General features: G+C 35.3%; 1 protein-coding gene across 2 annotated transcripts in view; it reads left to right on the top strand.

Moving 5' to 3' along the window:
* SLC25A31 (solute carrier family 25 member 31) overlaps positions 1–20,515 on the top strand; it is a 28,300-nt gene that overhangs the window by 3,142 nt on the left and 4,643 nt on the right. The window contains exons 2-5 of one of the 2 annotated variants that reach the window (XM_073892243.1): positions 6,711–6,838; positions 14,932–15,049; positions 17,114–17,143; positions 18,809–18,876. In XM_073892243.1, coding sequence (XP_073748344.1) covers positions 6,711–6,838; positions 14,932–15,049; positions 17,114–17,143; positions 18,809–18,876 — 344 coding nt within the window. Of the gene's footprint in view, positions 1–6,710; positions 6,839–14,931; positions 15,050–17,113; positions 17,269–18,750; positions 18,877–20,515 lie in introns of both variants that reach the window. The other variant, XM_025873979.2, reaches the window with a different exon arrangement.

The raw sequence follows: 20,515 nt of genomic DNA on the forward strand, positions 1-20,515 counted from the left end.
GGACTTGAGTCTGGTAAGTTTGAGAATCACTGTGGTAGATCATTCTGGAATTTACCGAGGCAATCAAGTTCTGAAATTGTTATTTTCTGGAATTTACCTTCTGTCGTTTTTTTGAAAATCAAGGCACATCCCCATCTCAAATGTTCTGAAGTTTCATTTGTGTTTCATGTTTGCTCTAATTTTACTGATAACTTTTCTTTAGGCAACATGAAATGAGCCTGAGAAAATGAACTCCTTAGGCACAAGTAGATGCTCTCACACTATCTTACCTTATCTCTGCTTTCTTTCTACCCCAAAGATAGATCTCTTCATTTTAAAGCTCTGAACTTAGCTTTAAACATCTCTTTGGGTACCTTTCATACTTCTTATAAACTTTCCTTGGCTTATGAAAGCTTCTGGATTTATCTTGGCTGATGCTATTCTTAAAGATTTATTCTATTCTTGGGGCGCCTGGGTGGCTCAGTCATTAAGTGTCTGCCTTCAGCTCAGGTCCTGGGATCAAGCCCCGCATCAGGCTCCCTCTTCAGCAGGAAGCCTGCTTCTCCCTCTCCCACTCCCCCTGCTTGTGTTCCCTCTCTTGCTGTGTCTCTCTCTGTCAAATAAATAAATAAAAATCTTTAAAAAAAAAAAAGATTTATTCTATTCTTTAGTTGGTTGTAGGACCTTCCAACTTTGTGTGCATTCAATTTAATGCTGTTTAAACCTTTATTATACAAATAATCCATGTTTATTATAGAAAGTTAGAAAATATAAAGAAGCAGAAAGTAAAATCAATACTAAAATCACCACAGTTAACATTTTGGTGTCTATGCAATAATTTTTCACTGGGCACAATATACATATATGTAAGAATATTTTAAATTAAAATAATTGTTTTATTTAATACATTGTAAACCTAATCTTTTAAAGATCTGATCTATGCAGCTCATTTTTAAGCACCTACCAGAACTCTTTTTTATTTTTTAGGAGTTTCTGACCATGAGGTTTTTTATATCTTCAAAACAGTGTTTTGGGGTATGGAAAGAAAATGTTAGGCATTCACTTTAAATAAAATGGGAAAATAAACTTTATGATATTTGGTATTTGAGTTGGCACTGGCACCTACGCTTGGGCCAAATGTGAATTATATATCACAGGACACTAAGGCATTCTGAAAAAAAGTATGAATTTACACACTAGAGAGGGGATGACATGCACCCTTCCTCAATTATTATATAATAAACATAGTTTATGTTTGCTCAATTGGATTTATAGAGACAAGAAGGCTATTTGAATATTTGAAATGATCAAGAAGACTATTTGAAACATAGATTCATGTATACTGTTCTTAAGAATGAATGTTACCCTAAGAGTGCCTTGAGATATATAGCAAATGATGGTATGAAAACATCATGATTAGTAAGATATCTAAAAATACTGTTTAATTGTTCAAATGAATACTAAATTATGCTCTAATATCTCCTAGCTATAAGTTTTTCCCAGCCACCCTATCTAAATAGCCCTTTCTCATTCCTCCATCTCCATATACTATTTTTGTTCTTATAGCCACTTGACATATTTATTTGTTCATTGTCTGTCTCCCTGGTCCCTCTCTCTCAGAATACAAGCTCTATAAGACCAAGAAATTTATTCTTAATGCTATCCCCAGCAAGTCTGCTACGTACTAGGTACCAAATAAGAGGTTTTTAAATGAAAAAATCTTTATTTCATCCTTTTAATTTCTATTTTGGGTATATTTTACAAATGTGCATAATAGAGTAGTATAGTGGAAATGTATATAATTTTTTTGGTATATATACATTTGAAAGTCATGCTTACATATTTTTTACTGATAGGCATATTGTCAAAACATGTGGTAGCCCACCAGTCTAGAATATTTATACCCAAACATGCCTAGCATTCTCATTCTTGGCAAATAAGTTCATCAGTAAATGGCCCTGTAACTTTTTTCATTTTCCCATCAGCTCTATTTTAATTATTATTTTTTTTTAGCTTCAGGTTTTTATTTAAATGCCAGTTAGTTAACATACAGTGTAATGTTAGTTTCAGGTGTAGAATTATATACAACACCCAGTGCTCATCACTACAAGTACCCTCCTATCACCCATTTAACCTGTGTCCCCACCTGCCTCCCCTTCAGGAACCCTCAGTTTGTTCTCTGTAGTTAAGAGTCTGTTTTATGGTTTGCCTCATTCTCTCTTTTTTCCCCCCATATTCATTTGTTTCTTCTATTTTAATTCTTAATTATTTTCTCAGAATTAAGTTTATAATAGTTTTTCTCAGCCTTAGATTTTGAAGAGATTATTTTTTTCTTAGCAATTAAGTAAAAAACTTAGATATTTTGTTATTAACAGAGAAAGATACCACAATTACTATGTTTTTCTCTACCAATTTTGACAGTTTCTTAAGAAACTGTCCTTTTATTCTATATGACTTGAGAGAGTCAAAATATTCCTACATTTGCATCACTCTTTTCCCTTGTTTTATTCTGACCAAAAATACTACTGTTTTTATCCAGAATGGATTATTTTTTTTTAAATGGGCTTCCAGGCACCCCCAGGATGGATGGATTATACTGACTAAAAAATACTGTTTTTACCCAGAGTGAATTTTTATAGAGAGGCAGTAGAGATTCAATAGCTCTAGGTCTGGAGTCAGATTCTGGAATCAGGTCCCAGCCTTTTCCTCACCTTGTGACCTTCAGCAATTTTCTGTTAGCCTCAATCACCTCAGTTGTATACTGGGTATAGTAATAGTACCTCCCCAGTATGCTAGTTGTGAGGGTTAAACAAAGTGTTAAACCATGTGTCTGTTGCAATTAGTACTTAATAAATTTTATTTTATTTTTTTAAGATTTTATTTATTTATTTGACAGAGAGACACAGCGAGAGAGGGAACACAAGCAGGGGGAGTGGGAGAGGGAGAAGCAGGCTTCCCGCGGAGCAGGGAGCCCAATGCGGGGCTCAATCCCAGGACCCTGGGATCATGACCTGAGCCAAAGGCAGATGCTTAACTGACTGAGCCACCCAGGTGTCCCAGTACTTAATAAATTTTAACTCTTTAATCAGTATGTATTATTTCTTAAATTTACAGACATATATTCCTGATACTCATTTGTAAATGAATGTATTTGCATTATACAAAAAGTAGGTTTTTGTAGTCTGTCTGAGGCAACCTACTTAGATACATAGTGTACCTAAAGTATAGTTGAATAAAACCCTGAAACCTGGCCCCCAGAAATAATATTCCTACAGAAAATACATTCACAATTTCACTTTGAGGTTCCTTTTCCTTTGCACTCTTAGCAGGGACCTTGAAGCTCCTAAAAGCATGGTATAGCAGTGAGATGCAAGGAAAGGAATAAGAATAAATTTGTTAAGGGTGATCTATGAAAAAAAGATTAAAATGGGTTTTTTTTTAAATTTTATTTATCTGAGAGAGAGGGCACAAGTGGCGGGGGGCGGGGGAAAGGGCAAAGAGAGAGGGAGAAGCGGGCTACCTACTGAGCAGGAAGCCCATCATGGGGCTTGATACCAGGACCCCAGCATCACAACCTGAGCAGAAGGCAGAGGCTTAACCAACTGAGCCACCCAGGCCCCCCCAAAGAGGAGTTCTTGACCTGGCACTGTAGCTTCAGGGAATCCGTGAATTCTGTGAAATACATGCAAAAGTATTTTATGTATGTGAGATTATATTTTTTTAGATATAAGCCATTAAGAGCTGCCAGTTTTCCTGTTATACTTCTAGGGATTTATTTGTTTCTAGATTTTTTGTTTGTTTAAGATTTTCATTGAGACATTGACATTTGTTTTGATGAAATTTTTAGGTTTCTTTTCATGCAAAATGCATTTTTGCTAAAAAGAATAGGTTCTTCGGCCAACTCTACCAAACCCCTTGACTCATAAATCCAGTACTCTTTCATGGTCTTGTGTTAATTTTCAGATGACTTTGTCTTCAAGATCTTCCCTTATGTTTAATTCATTAGCCAAAGTTACAAACCTTTTTACTGCTCTTATATATGACACTCTTTTTTTTAAAGATTTATTTATTTGAGAGAAAGAGAGAGAAAGCTAGCATGCTTGGTGGGGAGGGGCAGAGTGAGAGAGAAAATCTCAAGCAGACTCCCTGTGGACTTGGAGCCTGAGGTGGGGCTGGATCTCACAACCCTAAGATTACGACCTGAGCTGAAATCAAGAGTCAGATGCTTAACTGACCGAGCCACCCCCACACCCGTCTATGACATTCTTTTGTGAAATAAATATCAATTCAGACTATAATCATAATTACAGAATTATTACTAATAACTTATAATCTAAAGCCCATAGTAACTCAGTACCATTCAGCTGAGTGAGCCATTTCCAAAATGACTATTAATGTTTAAAAGCCATGTATAAAATGGAAATTCTAATATCTTTTGATATATGGCACTTTTTCTAAACTTTACTTTTTTAAAACAAATTATTTTTTTTCAACTTAAATCCCATTTGATCATATTGACAATTTTCCAGCCAATATGTTCTTTTTCATCCTTTTAAAATTGACTTTGTCTTCTGCCAATAAACTGTCATTGTGTTACTATAAACCATGGTCTAGAAAATCAAATCATATTCTTCAGTATCATTTACACAGTCATATTTCATTCTCTGTATTTCTCTTCTGGAGATCTAACCTCTAAGAAAATACAAATGCTTTCTTAAATGTTTTCATTAACAACAAAGAACTTAAAAATCACTAAAAATACCTCCAAAAATTAGATTCACCAATCTCCCTCAATAATTCAATGTGGCCATAACTAGCAAGAAATATTCCTGTATAATTTGCTTACATTTCTTATGTTTTAAGATTTTTACTTTGCTTCCATCAAAGAAAAACAGTTGACCTTTCTTAGTATAGATAATATTCACTTGATTAAATTATATATGGAAAAGTATTGTAGATAAGGGACTAAATTATTGAGCCAGATTTCTTGGGTTTGAATCCCAGAGCTACAGTTTTTTAAGTGACCTTGGGCGACTTACTTAACTTCCCTCTGCCTTAGAAGTTCTTTTTTAATTTGTTCCCTCATCTTTAAAATGGAGAGACTAATAGCATCCTCATGGGTGATTAGGAGGATTGAATAAAAAGAAGTTCCTAGAATTTAGTACTGTTGTTTTTGTTAAACTGCCTCAAAAGTTTTTTATAATAATCAGTTTCCTTTTTTTAAAAAGAGCTTTATTTACCACACTTTAATAATCTTAGGACTTTTTAAGATTTATTTCTCCAGAAACCCAAACCTGGAATAGAGTTTTGTTGTCAGACACAAGACCTGACTAAATCCTCGTTGGCTATTTATTAACCATGTCTGTAGACAGTTTTTTAAACTTCTAAAGTTTCAGTTTGTGCATGTATAATATGGGTACTATAGGAGAACCTACATCATAAGCATAATGTGGTGATTAAATGAAATATACCGCCTTTGGCCAGTGCCTGGCACATATTAAATACTCAGGAAATGGTAGCATTTAGCACTACATGGTCCATGTCCTAGTAAAAACAGAATCAGTTGTGAGTACTGAGATTATTTCTTGGCTATTAAATATGCTTCTTAATTATCTTTGTGCAATTGCTTTACTTGCAGTTTGGGATTCACCAAAATTCTGTGTTGTTTTTTTTCCCCCCACAAATCAGACTTTCTTATTTAACAAGTAAATATAACTTTCAGTTTTTGAGCATCAGCCCAGTCAACTGAGATTATTTTCATTTGAATTTTTATCTATAGAAGATTGACTCTGGGTATTCTCCAAGCTGAGACTAGAGGTATCCTATACAGAGTAGCCAGATCAAACCATTGGACAATTTGCAATCCATTAGAAACAACTATGGCTGCTGAAGAGATAGCCTATTGTATTCTAGGGCAGCTCAATTATAAAGATTATAAAGGTAGCTCTGAATTGTAGGGGTAACATAATGACTGCATTTTAAGAATTGGTCAGTCCATGGAGATTTGAAGTGGGAAGATTATGGGCATGGAAGGTTTTCTCCAGTCTCTCCATCAGGCCTCTGGAGAATGCCTTGAATTGTAAATTGATCCCTTTTCTGGCTAGGTTCCAGAAGGTAAAAATAAGTTTACTTTAGACTCTTTTTTTTTTTTTTTTTTTTTTGAGAGGGAGTCGTGGTAAGGGGCAGAGGGAGAGAGAGAGAGTTTTAAGCAGTCTCTACACCCAGGACAGAGCCCCATGCGCAGCTCAATCTCACAACCCTAAGTTCGTGACCTGAGCCAAAATCAAGTCAGACGCTGAACAGACTGAGCCACCCAGGGGCCCCCACTTTAGACTCTTAATGCTTTCTCATTTTCATATGTATATATACAAACCAATTTGTTCTAACCATAGGAATTGCATATCCTGATTTGGAAATGAGGCTAAGGATTACTAGCTTCTCTGACAAATATTAGAGAGCTCTGTTTTTCTACTAGTAAAAAGCATTATATTCAAATGATGATACTTTCCATAGATTTTAAGGTATTTAAGGCTTTTTATTGGAAATTAACAAAATTGGAATGGGGTACATGGAGTTAACACTGCCTTTTTTCTTCAGTGGATTCACATGTAGACTTAATTTTTTTCATGAGAAAGGGTGTAAGTTTTAGATAGTTCAAATAACTAAGTTTGTTAAAACTATGGGAATTTTTTAATAATACAAGTTTATATTTAATATGTTTTCTTTTGTAGGTTTCTTCAGTTATTGGCGTGGTAATTTGGCAAATGTTATCCGATATTTTCCAACACAGGCTCTAAATTTTGCTTTTAAAGACAAATACAAACAACTTTTCATGTCTGGAGTAAATAAAGAAAAACAGGTAAGTACGTTTTAATATCTATTATTTTCTAAGAAATAGTTGGATTTGCCTTAACCTATGATGTTTTATTTGGGGAGGAGGTGCTGAATGGTAGAAGAAATATTAAAACATATACATGTTATAATCACTATTCTACTGCAGTAGGAAAGTTCAAAAAAAGCAATCAACAGATCTGTATTCCTACATATCTGAGGAATTAATTTCCTAAAGAAATACATTGTTTCATTTTTATGACTAAGGCTCTACTTAGCTGATATTAAAGTGCATAGGAAGATCAAATCAAACAAAACAAAAGCAATAAATTGAAGTTGGAGGATTCTTTTTTTATCAAAAAAGTACTTTCTCTTTTCAAGGTAATCACTCCCTTGATTGCAGAATTTCAATTTCAGAATTTCCTATTTGTATGAACTATATGTCATTTGTTTTTGTTTCGTTGCCTCCATATACACTATACCACCTATGTTACTCTTAAGGCCTTCCCTTTACCCTTACAAAGTCTCTCTTCCCCTTTATCCTTTTTTTTTTCTCTTTCCCCCAACCAGCCAACCAATCAATTGAGCTGTCCTAGGAGGTTCTTTATAAAAACAGGTGTTTTTATAACATTCATTTGTTGCTGCCTTTTTAAATTTCTTTTCATATCCTTTATTCCCATTTTTTCAAAATTTATATCTCTCCTTTTTTAAGATTTATTTATTTATTTGAGAGAGATAGATAGTGAGAGCAGGGGGAGTGGGAGAGGGAGAAGCAGGCTCCCCGCTAAGCCGGGAACCCGATGCGGGACTCGATCCCAGGACCCTGGGATCATGACCTGAGCCAAAGGCAGACACTTAACTGACTGAGCCACCCAGGCACCCCTCACAATTTATATTTCATTAACAAATGTTTAATGAGTAATTTGCACTATTTTGTCATAGGAGATATAAAGGTAATGAAGAAAATTCTTTAGACTTAGAAGATCTGGATTTGGATCCTGGTGCTCTGTTATTTAGCTGTGTGAATTTTTAAAGTCACCTCTGTGATCCTTAGTTTTCTCGTGTGAAAAAAGCTTATGACATTTAGATGAGATTACTTGTAAAGTGTTTATCATAGTACTTTGCTTTATGGTAGGCACTTGGAAAAATATTCCTGTCTTTTTTAGCTGACAGCTGTAATAATTGGAACTTTTCTTGACTCAGAACCTGCATCAGAGGTCCCCAAGATCACCTTCGTGTTCAGTGATTCACTAGGACTCAAAGAACTCAGAAAAGCTACTACACTCATGGTTTTTTATAGCAAAAAACTATAGGTTAAAATCAGCAAAGGGAAAAAGCACAGAGGGACAGAGTCCAGGAGAAACTAGATGCAAGCTTCTAGTTATCTTCTCCTAGTAGAGTCACATGGGCAGTACTTAATTCTCCCAGCAATGATGTGTGAGAATACATATGGTGTGTTGCCAAACAGGGTTGCTCGCTTGAGCATTGGTGTCCAGGATTCTTTTAGGAGTTGTGTAGACATGGAATGTGACTGTCCTTAGCTACTCAGTCTCCAGCCACCGCCAGCTAACCCAGGAGATCAAACTGATATAAGTTAGCCCAGTGTTCCAAGCATACAAAAACAGGTGTTTACCATAAATTCTCATGTTAGCATAAACTGTCTGGTGTGGCCCAAAGCCTCCAGCATACAAAGAGACTCTTACCAGGTAGGATATTCTGAGGGCTTAGACATTCTCATGAAGGAACTGGTCAGGGGCTGGTCCTGAAGATCTCAGTATATGAAGGGTTTGGGCAATGCAGGCTTGCTGATTTAACTCTACTGAACACTTCCCACCCCACCTTCCCAAAAAGATAATTTCTAGAAGACTAAGCCAAATGGAGAATTAACTCCTGAGTTAACCACAATATTTATATTACTGGCATCTATTCCTAACGTGTAAATAACATTGCTCTAAAAGTTTTAAAGTTAACTTTGATCCTTGGTAAGTATCTGTAATAAATTTCAAATTACTAGAGCCTGAGGTAAAAACATCTTTAGTATTCCTATGAAAACATGCTATGTTATTTAGAACATAAAGGTATTCAGTCACAATTAAGTAATGTAATATTTAAATATACTATTTACTAAATTTGGATATTAATGACCCTTTTATTTCTGACTTTGGGCATCAAAATTTTATCTCATCTTTACCTCCCTAAAGTGAAGAAAAAGAACTAAAAAAAGAAAATCGTTATTTTTGGTTTCTTATCTGGTCTTGAAAGAAGCAAGGAAGAAAAAACAAATATAGTATGTGAGTTTAAAAGTGATTGATCTCCAGATAGCCAACAGACACATGAAAAAGTGCTCAACATCACTCAGCATCAGGGAAATCCAAATCAAAACCTCCATGAGATACCACCTCACACCAGTCAGAATGGCTAAAATTAGCAAGTCAGGAAATGATAGATGTTGGCAGGGATGTGGAGAAAGGGGAACTCTCCTACACTGTTGGTGGGAATACAAACTGGTGCAGCCACTCTGGAAAACAGTATGGAGGTTCCTCAAAAAGTTGAAAATAGAGCTACCCTATGGCCCAGCAATTGCACTACTGGGTATTTACCCCAAAGATACAAATGTAGTGATCTGAAGGGGCATGTGCACCCCAATGTTTATAGCAGCAATGTCCACAATAGCCAAACTATGGAAAGAGCCAAGATGTCCATTGACAGATGAATGGATAAAGAAGATGTGGTATATATATATATATATACAATGGAATATCATGCATCCATCAAAAACCAAAAAACGAAATCTTGCCATTTGCAGTGACGTGGATAGAACTAGAGGGTATTATGCTAAGCGAAATAAGTCAATCAGAGAAAGACATGTATCATATGAACTCACTGATAGGAGGAATTCTTAATCTCAGGAAACAAACTGAGGGTTGCTAGAGTGGTGGGTGGGAGGGATGGGGTGGCTGGGTGATAGACATTGGGGAGGGTATGGGCTCCAGTGAGTGCTGTGAATTGTGTAAGACTGTTCAATCACAGACCTGTACCTCTGAAACAAATAATACATTATATGTAAAAAAAAAAAAAAAAAAGTAGGAAGGGAAAAATGAAGGGGGGTACCTGGAGGGGGAGACCAACCATGAGAGACTATGGACTCTGAGAAACAAACTGAGGGTTCTAGAGGGAAGGGGGTGGGGGGATGGGTTAGCCTGGTGATGGGTATTAAGGAGGGCACGTACTGCATGGAGCACTGGGTGTTATACGCAAACAATGAATCATGGAGCACTACATCAAAAACTAATGATGTAATGTATGGTGATTAACATAGCATAATAAAATAAAATTTAAAAAAAAGAAAAAAAGTGATTGATCTACCACCATGAGATATCACTGCCCACCTGTCAGAAAGGCTAAAATAGTGACAACACCAAATGTTGGTGAGGATGTAGAGAAGCTAGATTATTCTTATATTGCTGGTGGAAATGTAAAATGTTAACTGCCACTCTAGAAAAGAGGACAACAGTTTCTTATAAACTAAACGTGTACTTACTATACAGCCCAGCAGTTACACTTTTAGGCATTATCCCAGAGAATGAAAACTTAAATGCACACAAAAACCAGTGTGCACAATGTTCATAGAAGCTTGTTTCATAATAGACCAAAATCTGGAAATAACCGAGATGTCTTTCAACAGGTGAATGGTTAAACTGTGGTGCATCACACCATAAATTACTATTCAGCAATAAAGAGGAACAAACTTTTGATAAAACAAATATTGTATGATCCCACTTAGGTATCTAGAACAGGCAAATTCCTAGAGACAAAAAAGAGAATAAGGGGCTAAGAAAGGAAGACTGAGAGTTTTATCTAATGGGTACAGAGTTTCTACTTGGGATGATGAAGTTTTGGAAGTAGAGAGTAGTGTTGTGTTGGGTGTTTTTAAGTGATTTTCTTTATTTGAGCGAGAGCACAAATGGGAGGAGAAGCAGAGGGACAAACAGACTTCCTGCTGAGTGGGTAGCCTGACTTGGACTACATCCCAGGACCCCAAGATCATAACCTGAGCCGAAGTCAGACGCTTAACTGACTGAGCCACCCAGGTGCCCCAAAAAGAGTGAGGTTTTTATGTTATTGTGAATGTACTTAGTGTCACTGAATTATAAACTTAAAAATGGCTAAAATGGGGGGGCACCTGGGTGGCTCAGTTGGTTAAGCAGCTGCCTTCGGCTCAGGTCATGATCCTGGCATCCTGGGATCGAGCCCCACGTCCAGCTCCTTGCTCAGTGGAGAGCCTGCTTCTCCCTCTCCTTCTGCCTGCCACTCTGCCTACTTGTGCTCTCTCTCTATCTCTCTGTCAAATAAATAAATAAAATCTTTTTTTAAAAAATGGCTAAATGGGGGGCACCTGGGTGACGGGTGACTCAGTGGGTTAAGTGCCTGACTTCTGGTTTCAGATCAGGTCATGATCTCAGGGTCCTAAGATAGAGCCCCATGTTGGGCTTCATGCTCAGTGGGGAGTCTGCTTGAGATTCTCTCTCTCCCTCTCCCCTTGCCCCTCCCCCCACATGCTCTTTCTCTCAAATAAATCTTTCTTTTAAAGACTAAAATGATAAATTTTATGTTTTGTATATTTTATAATTTTTTAAAGAAACTTGATATATGCAGCAACTTTGAATGCTAAGTGGAAAAAACTCAATCTCAAAAGTTACTTGCTTTCTGATTTCATTTATATAACAGTCTTGAAAAGTCAAAATCATTGAGATAGAAACATAGTGGTGGTTGCTAGAAGAGAGGGAGGTGGTTATGGCTGTAAAAGGGTAGCATCGAGGGATCTTTATCATGGAACTGTTGACTTTGGCGGTGGTCACATGAATCTGCATATGTGATAAAACTGCATATATCTAAATACACACACAAATGCACGTAAAATTGGTGAAATCTGAATAAGATAATCTTTATCAATGTTGATTTCCTCTACTATAGTTATGCTAGATATTAGGGGAAATTAGTTGGGAGGGTTTATAGACTCTCTCTGTATCCTTTCTTAGGATGCATGTGATTCTGCAATTTTTTCAAAGTAAGAAGCTTTTTAAAAATAACCATGGTGGTGGGGGAGCGCCTGGGTGGCTCAGTCAGTTAAGCATCAGACTCTTGATCTTGGCTCAGGTCTTGATCTCAGGGTCATGAGTTCAAGCCCCATGTTGGGCTCCACACTGGACTTAGAGCCTTCTTTAAAAAAAATTAATAATAATAACCATGATGGGGAGCTATATGCCTACTGTATATGTTGTTTCATTGAATTTTCACCTTACCCTTTGAGGTAGTTATTTTTAATCCTAAATGTAAAGGTAAGGAAAGCAAGACTTGGAGGTGAGAGCACCTGACCAAATCATTTGTTCAGGTCTTTCTAACTCCCAAACTCAGATCCTTCAACTGCACTCTATTTCTCTGTCAACTGAGGTAACTAAACTGAGTGAACCTTAGCTGAGCCTGGGCACAAAATGTTTCTCTGCCACGTTTTAGTAGCTTCCAGTACAGCCCTGACAAGGAAGACTAGAACTTCTCCCAGCTCTTTCATGCCCAAACTTTGTTAGAAACAACTTCAGTTCTAGGGCATTTGTTCTTCAGTGCATCATTGAGTCTGTTAATGCGATATCTATTTGTCTAAAGTTGAAAATAAACAAGATTATTTTCCTCTAAAACCCTCAGATTCTTTCATCCTCCTCTCCCTCCCTGATTTCTCTCCTTTTACAATATAGTAATATCTGAAATTACTGACTTAAAATAACTGAAACTCTGATTTATACTGATACACCACCTCCTCTCGGTCTGTTTTATTTTCATGTTTAATTGTGGAAGGATAGATTTTTTTGTTATATGAACACTTGCAAGATTATAATTCAACATAGATACTTCTTTTCTCCCTCTCCTTGCTCCTTTCATTCTTTCCTCCTTCCCCCTTCCTTTCTTCCATCAGAAGGTTGGCCATACTACTTACACATGTTCTGCCTGCCTCTGTCATTTTTTCCAAAGCCCCACTTCCACTGTCAGAAGTGTCATGGTTTGAATAATAAATTATATGATAATCTACCCAGAAAGTCATTGATCTGCCTTCCTGGAATCCATGAATGTTTGAGGAATACCTTAAACCACTAAAAGTGTGTTTATACATATGTGATTTTTATTGGAAGAGGTTTTATTGCTTGCAACAATCTCAAAGAGATCTGAGACCTAAAATAGTTATTTAATATCTTTTCCATTTCTGTCCTTCCTGTTAATTGGCATAGGATTTTAGAGTCAAATTCCCAAGAAATAGACTCTGGTCCAGCTCATCTTTTTCTACCAGGTTACAGATTATCTACTAGATTATGGATTAGCTACCTTTGGGTCAGATGCCTCTGGGTGATTATGAAACATGGGTACCCATACAAAACCTAGGAGTTTCACTGAAAAGGAGCCATGAGAGTCTGAGGACAGTATGTGGGATTACTAGTACCTCATTAAACAGATATTTATTGAATGCATTACTATTATTCTGGGCAAGGCCCATGACTTGTTTTGTGAAATAAACAGATGAATTAAGAATCTTGGCCTCAAAAAAGTGCAAACAACCAAAATGGCCATGAACTGATGAATGGGTAAATAACATGTGGTAAATCCATATAATGGAATATTATTTGGCAATAAAAAAGAATGAAACGTTAATCCTGCTACCACATGGATGAGCCTTGAAAACATTATGTTAAATGAAAGAAGCCAGTCACAAAAGATACATACTGTGTTATTCCATGTGTAGGAAATGTCCATAATAGGCAGATCTCTAGGGACAGAAAGTGGCTTAACGGTTACTTAGGACTCAGGGGGATGGGGAGGATGTTGTGTGACTTCTGGGCTTTTTTGGGGGGAGTGATGAAAATGTTCTGAAGCACAGTCTGAATATACTAACAATCCGTTGACTTGTATGGTGAATTTACATTGGTAAATTGTATGGTGTATAAATATATCTCAGTAAAACCCTTAAATAAATAACAATAATCCTGACTTTAAGAAATTTATAGTCCTTATGAGGTAAGATAAAACATGTATACAAATACTTATAAATTGAAAGTAGAAAGTGATTGTAAATACTATTTAAATGAGAATCTGGAACATGTTGACATATTTTACATATTGGTCACAGGATTCACCTTTAATTCTCTGAGATCTGAAATATTTATGGAGAGAAATGATTACACACAGTTTTGGATAGGTTTAGAAATCAGAGGTGTCATGGAAGAAGTTGAATTTGAATTAGAGTATAAATCAGTAACTTTTTGTTTAAAAAAGATAGGAAAGTCCTTCTAGGCCAACAGAAAATTGAGAGTTCCAAAACTGTCTGAGACTTACAGAATAAAGCAAGAAACTGAACTTGACTAGAATATACAGTGGCCTTGTACCCTAGATTTTCTATAACCACTCCAATTCAAATATTCCTTTCTTCTCCAGTAAGCTCTAGATACTGAAAAGCAGTTTACTGGACCTAAGCAGGGCACACTTTAAATATTTATCAATAGTCCATGTGAACCAGTAGTAGATTAGTAAGGCCTAAGTTACATGCTGTTCAAATATATTATAATTGATTTCTGCCAATTTTCATGTCAGCAGTTGAAAGTAATATATTTTTTGAGCTGTTAAATTTTGAGCTGTTTAAATATCTACTAAAATTGCAAAGTGAAAATATGACATTATGAAGTCTTATTGCCCCCCATACCAAAAAAAGGGTACAACTAAAGCCTCCATAGATGCCTAACGTTTTAGCCATAACTAACATGAGTATTAACAAAAAATTTATATAGTCTAAAGAGATGATTATCTTATGTGGCCTCATTTGCTAATTTGGGCTACTTTTGCTGGAGGCAATTAAAATATCTTAGAATTTCTGTGTATCAGCATTTAAACTGTATCTCCCAGACTGCCTTGGAAAGAAACAAAGCTTCATGGACATGAAGGGAAATATTTTGGATAATATGATATACATTATTATAAATGTTTACTTTATAAAAGCAGTTTGTAAATCTGGCTTCTTAACCTTTATAAAAATAAGAATTTTAAACATTCTATAGTAACCACTTTTTAATTAATATGTTTCAGTTCTGGAGGTGGTTTTTGGCAAACCTAGCTTCTGGTGGAGCTGCTGGAGCAACATCCTTATGTGTCGTTTATCCGCTAGACTTTGCCCGAACCCGATTAGGTGCTGATATTGGAAAAGGTATAGAATTTTCAAAAATACTAACTCTCCCTTCTTTGTGTTTTGAGTGAAGCATTATTTATTGTAGTTATGCTATAATGACAGCTTGAAATACATTCTAAAATCTTACCCTAAACCAAATGGTAGAGTCTTGGGCCTAAAGATTACTATGTTTTTCTTTTCCCTCAAAAGAAGGAAGGGGAAGGCCAGCACTGCAGTAACAAAAGAGCAAATACAAAGACTTCTTGTAACTTACTTCTAGTTTTTTCCTAGAGAGCCACCTCTTCTATCCCTCCATGAACTTATTCCTGTTATTCCTTATTCAACTATGGTACTCTCCAGGTTACATATACAGCTCTCATGCTAGAGATTCCCTTTTCCTCTCTCCTTCCTTATTTTATTTATCACATCTTCCTGTGTTTTTGTTATACTCTTGTTTTGGTAGATTATGTTCTTTAATAGCTTTCTGAGCTTCTTGAGAATAGTGGATAGGAGACAGATTGAGATCTTACATGTCTAAAAATGTCTCTGTTTGACCCTTTTACTTACTATTTGGCCATATGTAAAATTCTACTTTAAAGTTAGTTTCACAATTTTGAAAGCATTTCTCTGGATTCTTGTTTCTAATATTGCTTTTAAGAAACTGATCTCCTAACTGCTAATCCTTTTGTGTATGACTTTTTTTCTTTTTCATTACTTTATGTTCCTGATGGTCTTGACATTTCACAATGATATATCTTGTGAGATTTTTTTCAGCAATTGTGGAAGTAACTCAATTGGCCCCCTTCAGTCTGGAGGCTTGTGTTCAGTTCTGAGGATGGCAGAGGAGCAAGTCACTTCGCTGCTCAAGGATGAGGTTTTGAGCATCCAGATGCTACTTTGCTTTCACCATAAGAACAATACTTACTTCCTCTAATTTCTAAGTCTTTCTGAGGTTATTGGGGTAAAATGGCTTGCTTTTTCTTCTGCAAGAACGTAGGCTTCAGCTTTTTTCTGCTCTGACTTACCACTCCTCCATCTGCTTTCCATCTTGCTAAAATTTGTGGATTTCATTCTCTGCCATGTACTGTTCTTGCCTATATGGCTTTAAACCTGTTTTGTTCTTTTATTACCATTTTAGTGGAATTTCTTAAGAGAGCAGAGATTTATTCAACAAATACTTATTGAGTGCTTGCTGGGACCCAGGCCCTGCCTCAGATATAAGATGAGAGACATACAAATAGACACCCCATATAAAACATGGAGCTCATGGCTCATGTACTTTATGGTTTAGGGGAAGACACAAATAATAAAAGAAATGAATGACCAAAATATACTATCATTTAGCAATAAATGACATGCAAAGATATTTAGGAGCAGGGAGTGACATCAATTTTAGATGAGTGATTAGAGAAAATGCCTCAGAAAGGGTAGCAGTTTGAACAAAGATGAAAATAATGAGTTCCATCTAACATGTTTAACTGGCAGTTCAAATATTCTTGTTATTGTTAAGAAAGTGACAAAAATTCCTGTATCTTGTTTTTAGTTCAGTTCTATAATTTTCTATTCTCTCAGAATTTAGAGAATTTAGTTTATTTTGAAAACTATATTCTACATACAATATTTTTAAAATATTGTCAAAGAGTTCTAGGTGAAGGGAAAATAAAATCAAAACCAGTAAACACTAGAAAAATATGATAACTCATCTAAAATGTTAATGATCCTTAAAGTTGCTGGTTTTTAACTGTCTTTTTACTGTATCTGGCTTTCTGCCTTTCAACTGAAGCAAGTCATAGAATTTTTCATTCCCATTTTCTGAACTCCAATTAGTAGCTTCTGGTAATTTTATGTTTTAAGCCAGTCAAATTGCTTGAATTCGATTGTTTTTATAAGATTAATATTTTCAGTTAAAATCTTTTAAGATACTATTTGAAACCTTAATTCTCTTTAAAGAAATTGGAGGATTTTGATTTGTGCTCTTTTTTATTAGAAAAATTTCTAAATGGCAGTTTCAGAATTTTTAAATCTGTAAGATTAATTTACTTTGATTAAAGTGTTTGTCTGATATATAATGTTGCTAATACATTTTAAATGGCTTTATTTTAGGTCTTGAAGAGCGACAATTCAAGGGTTTAGGTGACTGTATTATAAAAATAGCAAAATCAGATGGAATTGTTGGTTTGTACCAAGGATTTGGTGTTTCAGTTCAGGGTATCATTGTGTACCGAGCCTCCTATTTTGGAGCATATGACACAGTTAAGGTAATTTGGGGCTTTAACTGATATATATTAAATACATAGTTTGTTTCTTTTTATTGTTTTAATTAGTAGTTTGTTCAGCAGTTACAAACTTTTGCTTTTAATTGTAGAAATCAAAATAAATGCTGAAATAAGAGACATTATAGAATCCTGTTTAATCGTGACTTTGCCATAACCTTCTTGAATTATAACTCTATTATGGATCTGACTTTAGATATAAAGCATAAATCCAAACATTAAGTTTTTGTGCTGTTTGCAACTGAAAAACTCACTATACATCATGTTGCAAATAGAAAACATGCTAATTAGGCTTACATCATAATCAAATCAAATCTTTAGCATATAGAAAGGCATCTTCTAAGAGTTTTCTGATTTTACATTCATTTTATTATCACTTTCTGACATGCAGATAATCAGCTTACTATCTCATCATTTTAGAAAGTAGGCAAGGCATAACTAGTTAAATGTAATAAATGCTACTAAAGCTCAGTTATCTATTGGGTACTGTTAGATTCTGTATTGTATTCTCCAGGTTGTTCTGCAATTTGTCTTTTCATTTCAGATTTTAACAGCATTTCCATAAAGTAGGAAAGAGGAAGATTGTAATAATGGCTACCATATTTTGAGTTACTACTTAGTTCTAGGAACTTTGTTAAGTACTTCCCTGCAGTATCCTAGGATAGCTTTTAATATCTCCCTTTTTTAAAGATAAACAACCTAGGAATAGTTAAGTAATTTGTGTTAAGTAGCAAACAAAAATCCCATGCTCTCAGTCACTTCCAAAAGGAAGGAGTAAAGTTAATATTAGTGTTGTTTATAAATAAGATTAAAACTTGAGGGAAATTTTTTATATGTTTTACATACTGTCTTGGCCTTCCCTCATTAGTATAAATGTAATTGAAGGTCATTTTTATTGTGGTCTAGACATGTTACTTTCAGTTTCTTCTGTATTTTTTAGACAGATTAAGTTAATGGAAATTAACAAGTTCTTATGTATGTTTATTTAGTCATGGAAAATTTTATGTATGCTCTCCCTCTGTTTTTCTCTATTATCACCTGTAGTAGTTGCAAAATTTAGGAGTGTTTCTTCACTAGCTTAGAGCTTTAAAGATGCTTATCAAATACCTATTGATGATAATGTCAGGCATTATTTAATTTTTTTTCAACTCTGTGAAGAAAGCTAAGAACTTTTTTGGTCACTGGCAGCTATCTCCCCTAGTGTTTGCCATTAATAACAAATCTCTGGTAATAGCAAGTATGCTTTCTTTTTTCAGGTATGCTTTTAAAGTAAAGCCATGTGTGGCATATTTCTTTCTTATTCATCTCCTGATACTGTTTTAATCTTTTCACATTAAATCCAACTGTGTTTTATTGCATTTTAAGTATAATTGAACCCTCTTTCATTATAGGAAGTTATATTTTGACTTAAGAATTTAAGATATTTGGGAAATTTAGATGGTTACTTGACATGTTTTTCTTTTCTAGGGCTTATTACCAAAACCAAAGGAAACCCCATTTCTTGTCTCCTTTTTCATTGCTCAAGTTGTGACCACATGCTCTGGAATTCTCTCTTATCCCTTTGACACAGTTAGAAGACGCATGATGATGCAGGTATTTTATATTATTATTTGTGAGTTTAATTGAATTTTCCAATATCTTTGATATTCAAATATAATTTATTCAAATTTTAGAGAAATTTTGGCTGAAAGGCAGGTCATCTGTTTTACTTACTAAAATAAATGCATGATGTGCTCTGTCTTATATCCTTTCCTATTCCAAAACAGCCATCATCCAGCAAAAGTTTCTTCCTCTTCTGTTATTAGAATAGAAATGCCTTCCACTCCTGTAACATATTGTTTGAAAGGTGGAGAGGGGTGGCAGTGATTGGATGAGTATGTCTATCCTAAATGAATATTAGGTTAAGTAGAATAAACCCTGTCACAAGCTACTGACATACGTCATTATTTGTTGTAATTCATTTTAGTAAAAATAAATAATTTTTAACTCCAAGGATGAAAACTTGTTTATTTTTTTTATTTTTTTTTAAGATTTTATTTTTATTTACTTGACAGAGAGAGACACAGCAAGATAGGGAACACAGGCAGGTGGAGTGGGAGAGGGAGAAGGAAGAGGCAGGCTCCCCGCCGAGGACCCTGGGATCGTGACCCAAGCCGAAGGCAGACGCCCAACGACCAAGCCACCCAGGCGCCCCGGATGAAAACTTGTTTAAAATGATGTGTGCTCTAAGTATAAATTTCTGGGGCCCCTGGGTGGCACAGTCGGTTAAGCGTCTGACTCTTTGTTTCTGCTCAGGTCATGGTCTCAGGGTTGTGAGCTTGAGCTCTGTGTTGGGCTTAAAACTCTCTCTCCCTCCTCCTCTGCCCCTCCTCCATGCTTTTTCTCTCTCTCTCAAATAAATAAAATCCCTAAAAATAAATACATAAATAAATATAAATCTCTAAATCAAAATTTTGGTACAGTCTTCATTGATGTTACTTGTTACATTCATTTATTCAGCAAATATTTGAGTGCCTAATCTATGCTAAGTTGCAGCAACACAAATAAAATAAGGTAGAACCTGCTTCCAAATTCATAGCATAGCACTGAATGCATACAGTTAATGGTTTAAATAGAAATGTGCATAGATTCCGGGAATGCAATAGAAGAAGGATACCTAAATGCTTAAAGTGATCAGATGTAGCCCCTTGGAGAGCTAAATCTCTGTAAATAGATTTTTTTCCTCCAGATAGAGAACATTCTAAGCAGAGGGGAAAAAACATACATAGAGGTATGGCTTGAGTAGTAGTAGTAAGTAGTTCAGTATACGTAGATGATAAGGTTCATGAGGGCAATTGAAAATAAAATAATGAGGCCAGAAAGCTAGGATAGTTATATAATGCTTATTGTGTTCCAGATATTGTCCTAAGCATTTTGCAATTTAACTCATTTAATTCTCAAAACAATGCTATGATGTGTAGTTACTATCATTATCCTCATCCTCATTTTATGTCTATAATTGGTCCTGGGAGAACCCTGTAGGCCACCTGAAAAGGTAAAACGTAACTATTATTATTCACTAATAGACTATTTTTAAAGTTACTCCTTTTACATGTGTGTTTCCTCTTGATCTATATGTAGCTCTAGTTTAATACATTGAAAAACCTTTTTAAATGGAAAATCAATTTGTATACAGGCTGTGGATTAGGTAAATGATACTGTTTTGATGTACTTTGGGTTTGCAAGAAAATAT

Source organism: Callorhinus ursinus, unplaced genomic scaffold (assembly GCF_003265705.2).
Source record: "Callorhinus ursinus isolate GAN/ISIS: 27379988/994484 unplaced genomic scaffold, GSC_fseal_2.0 scaffold4, whole genome shotgun sequence".
Classification (NCBI taxonomy): Eukaryota; Metazoa; Chordata; class Mammalia; order Carnivora; family Otariidae; genus Callorhinus; species Callorhinus ursinus.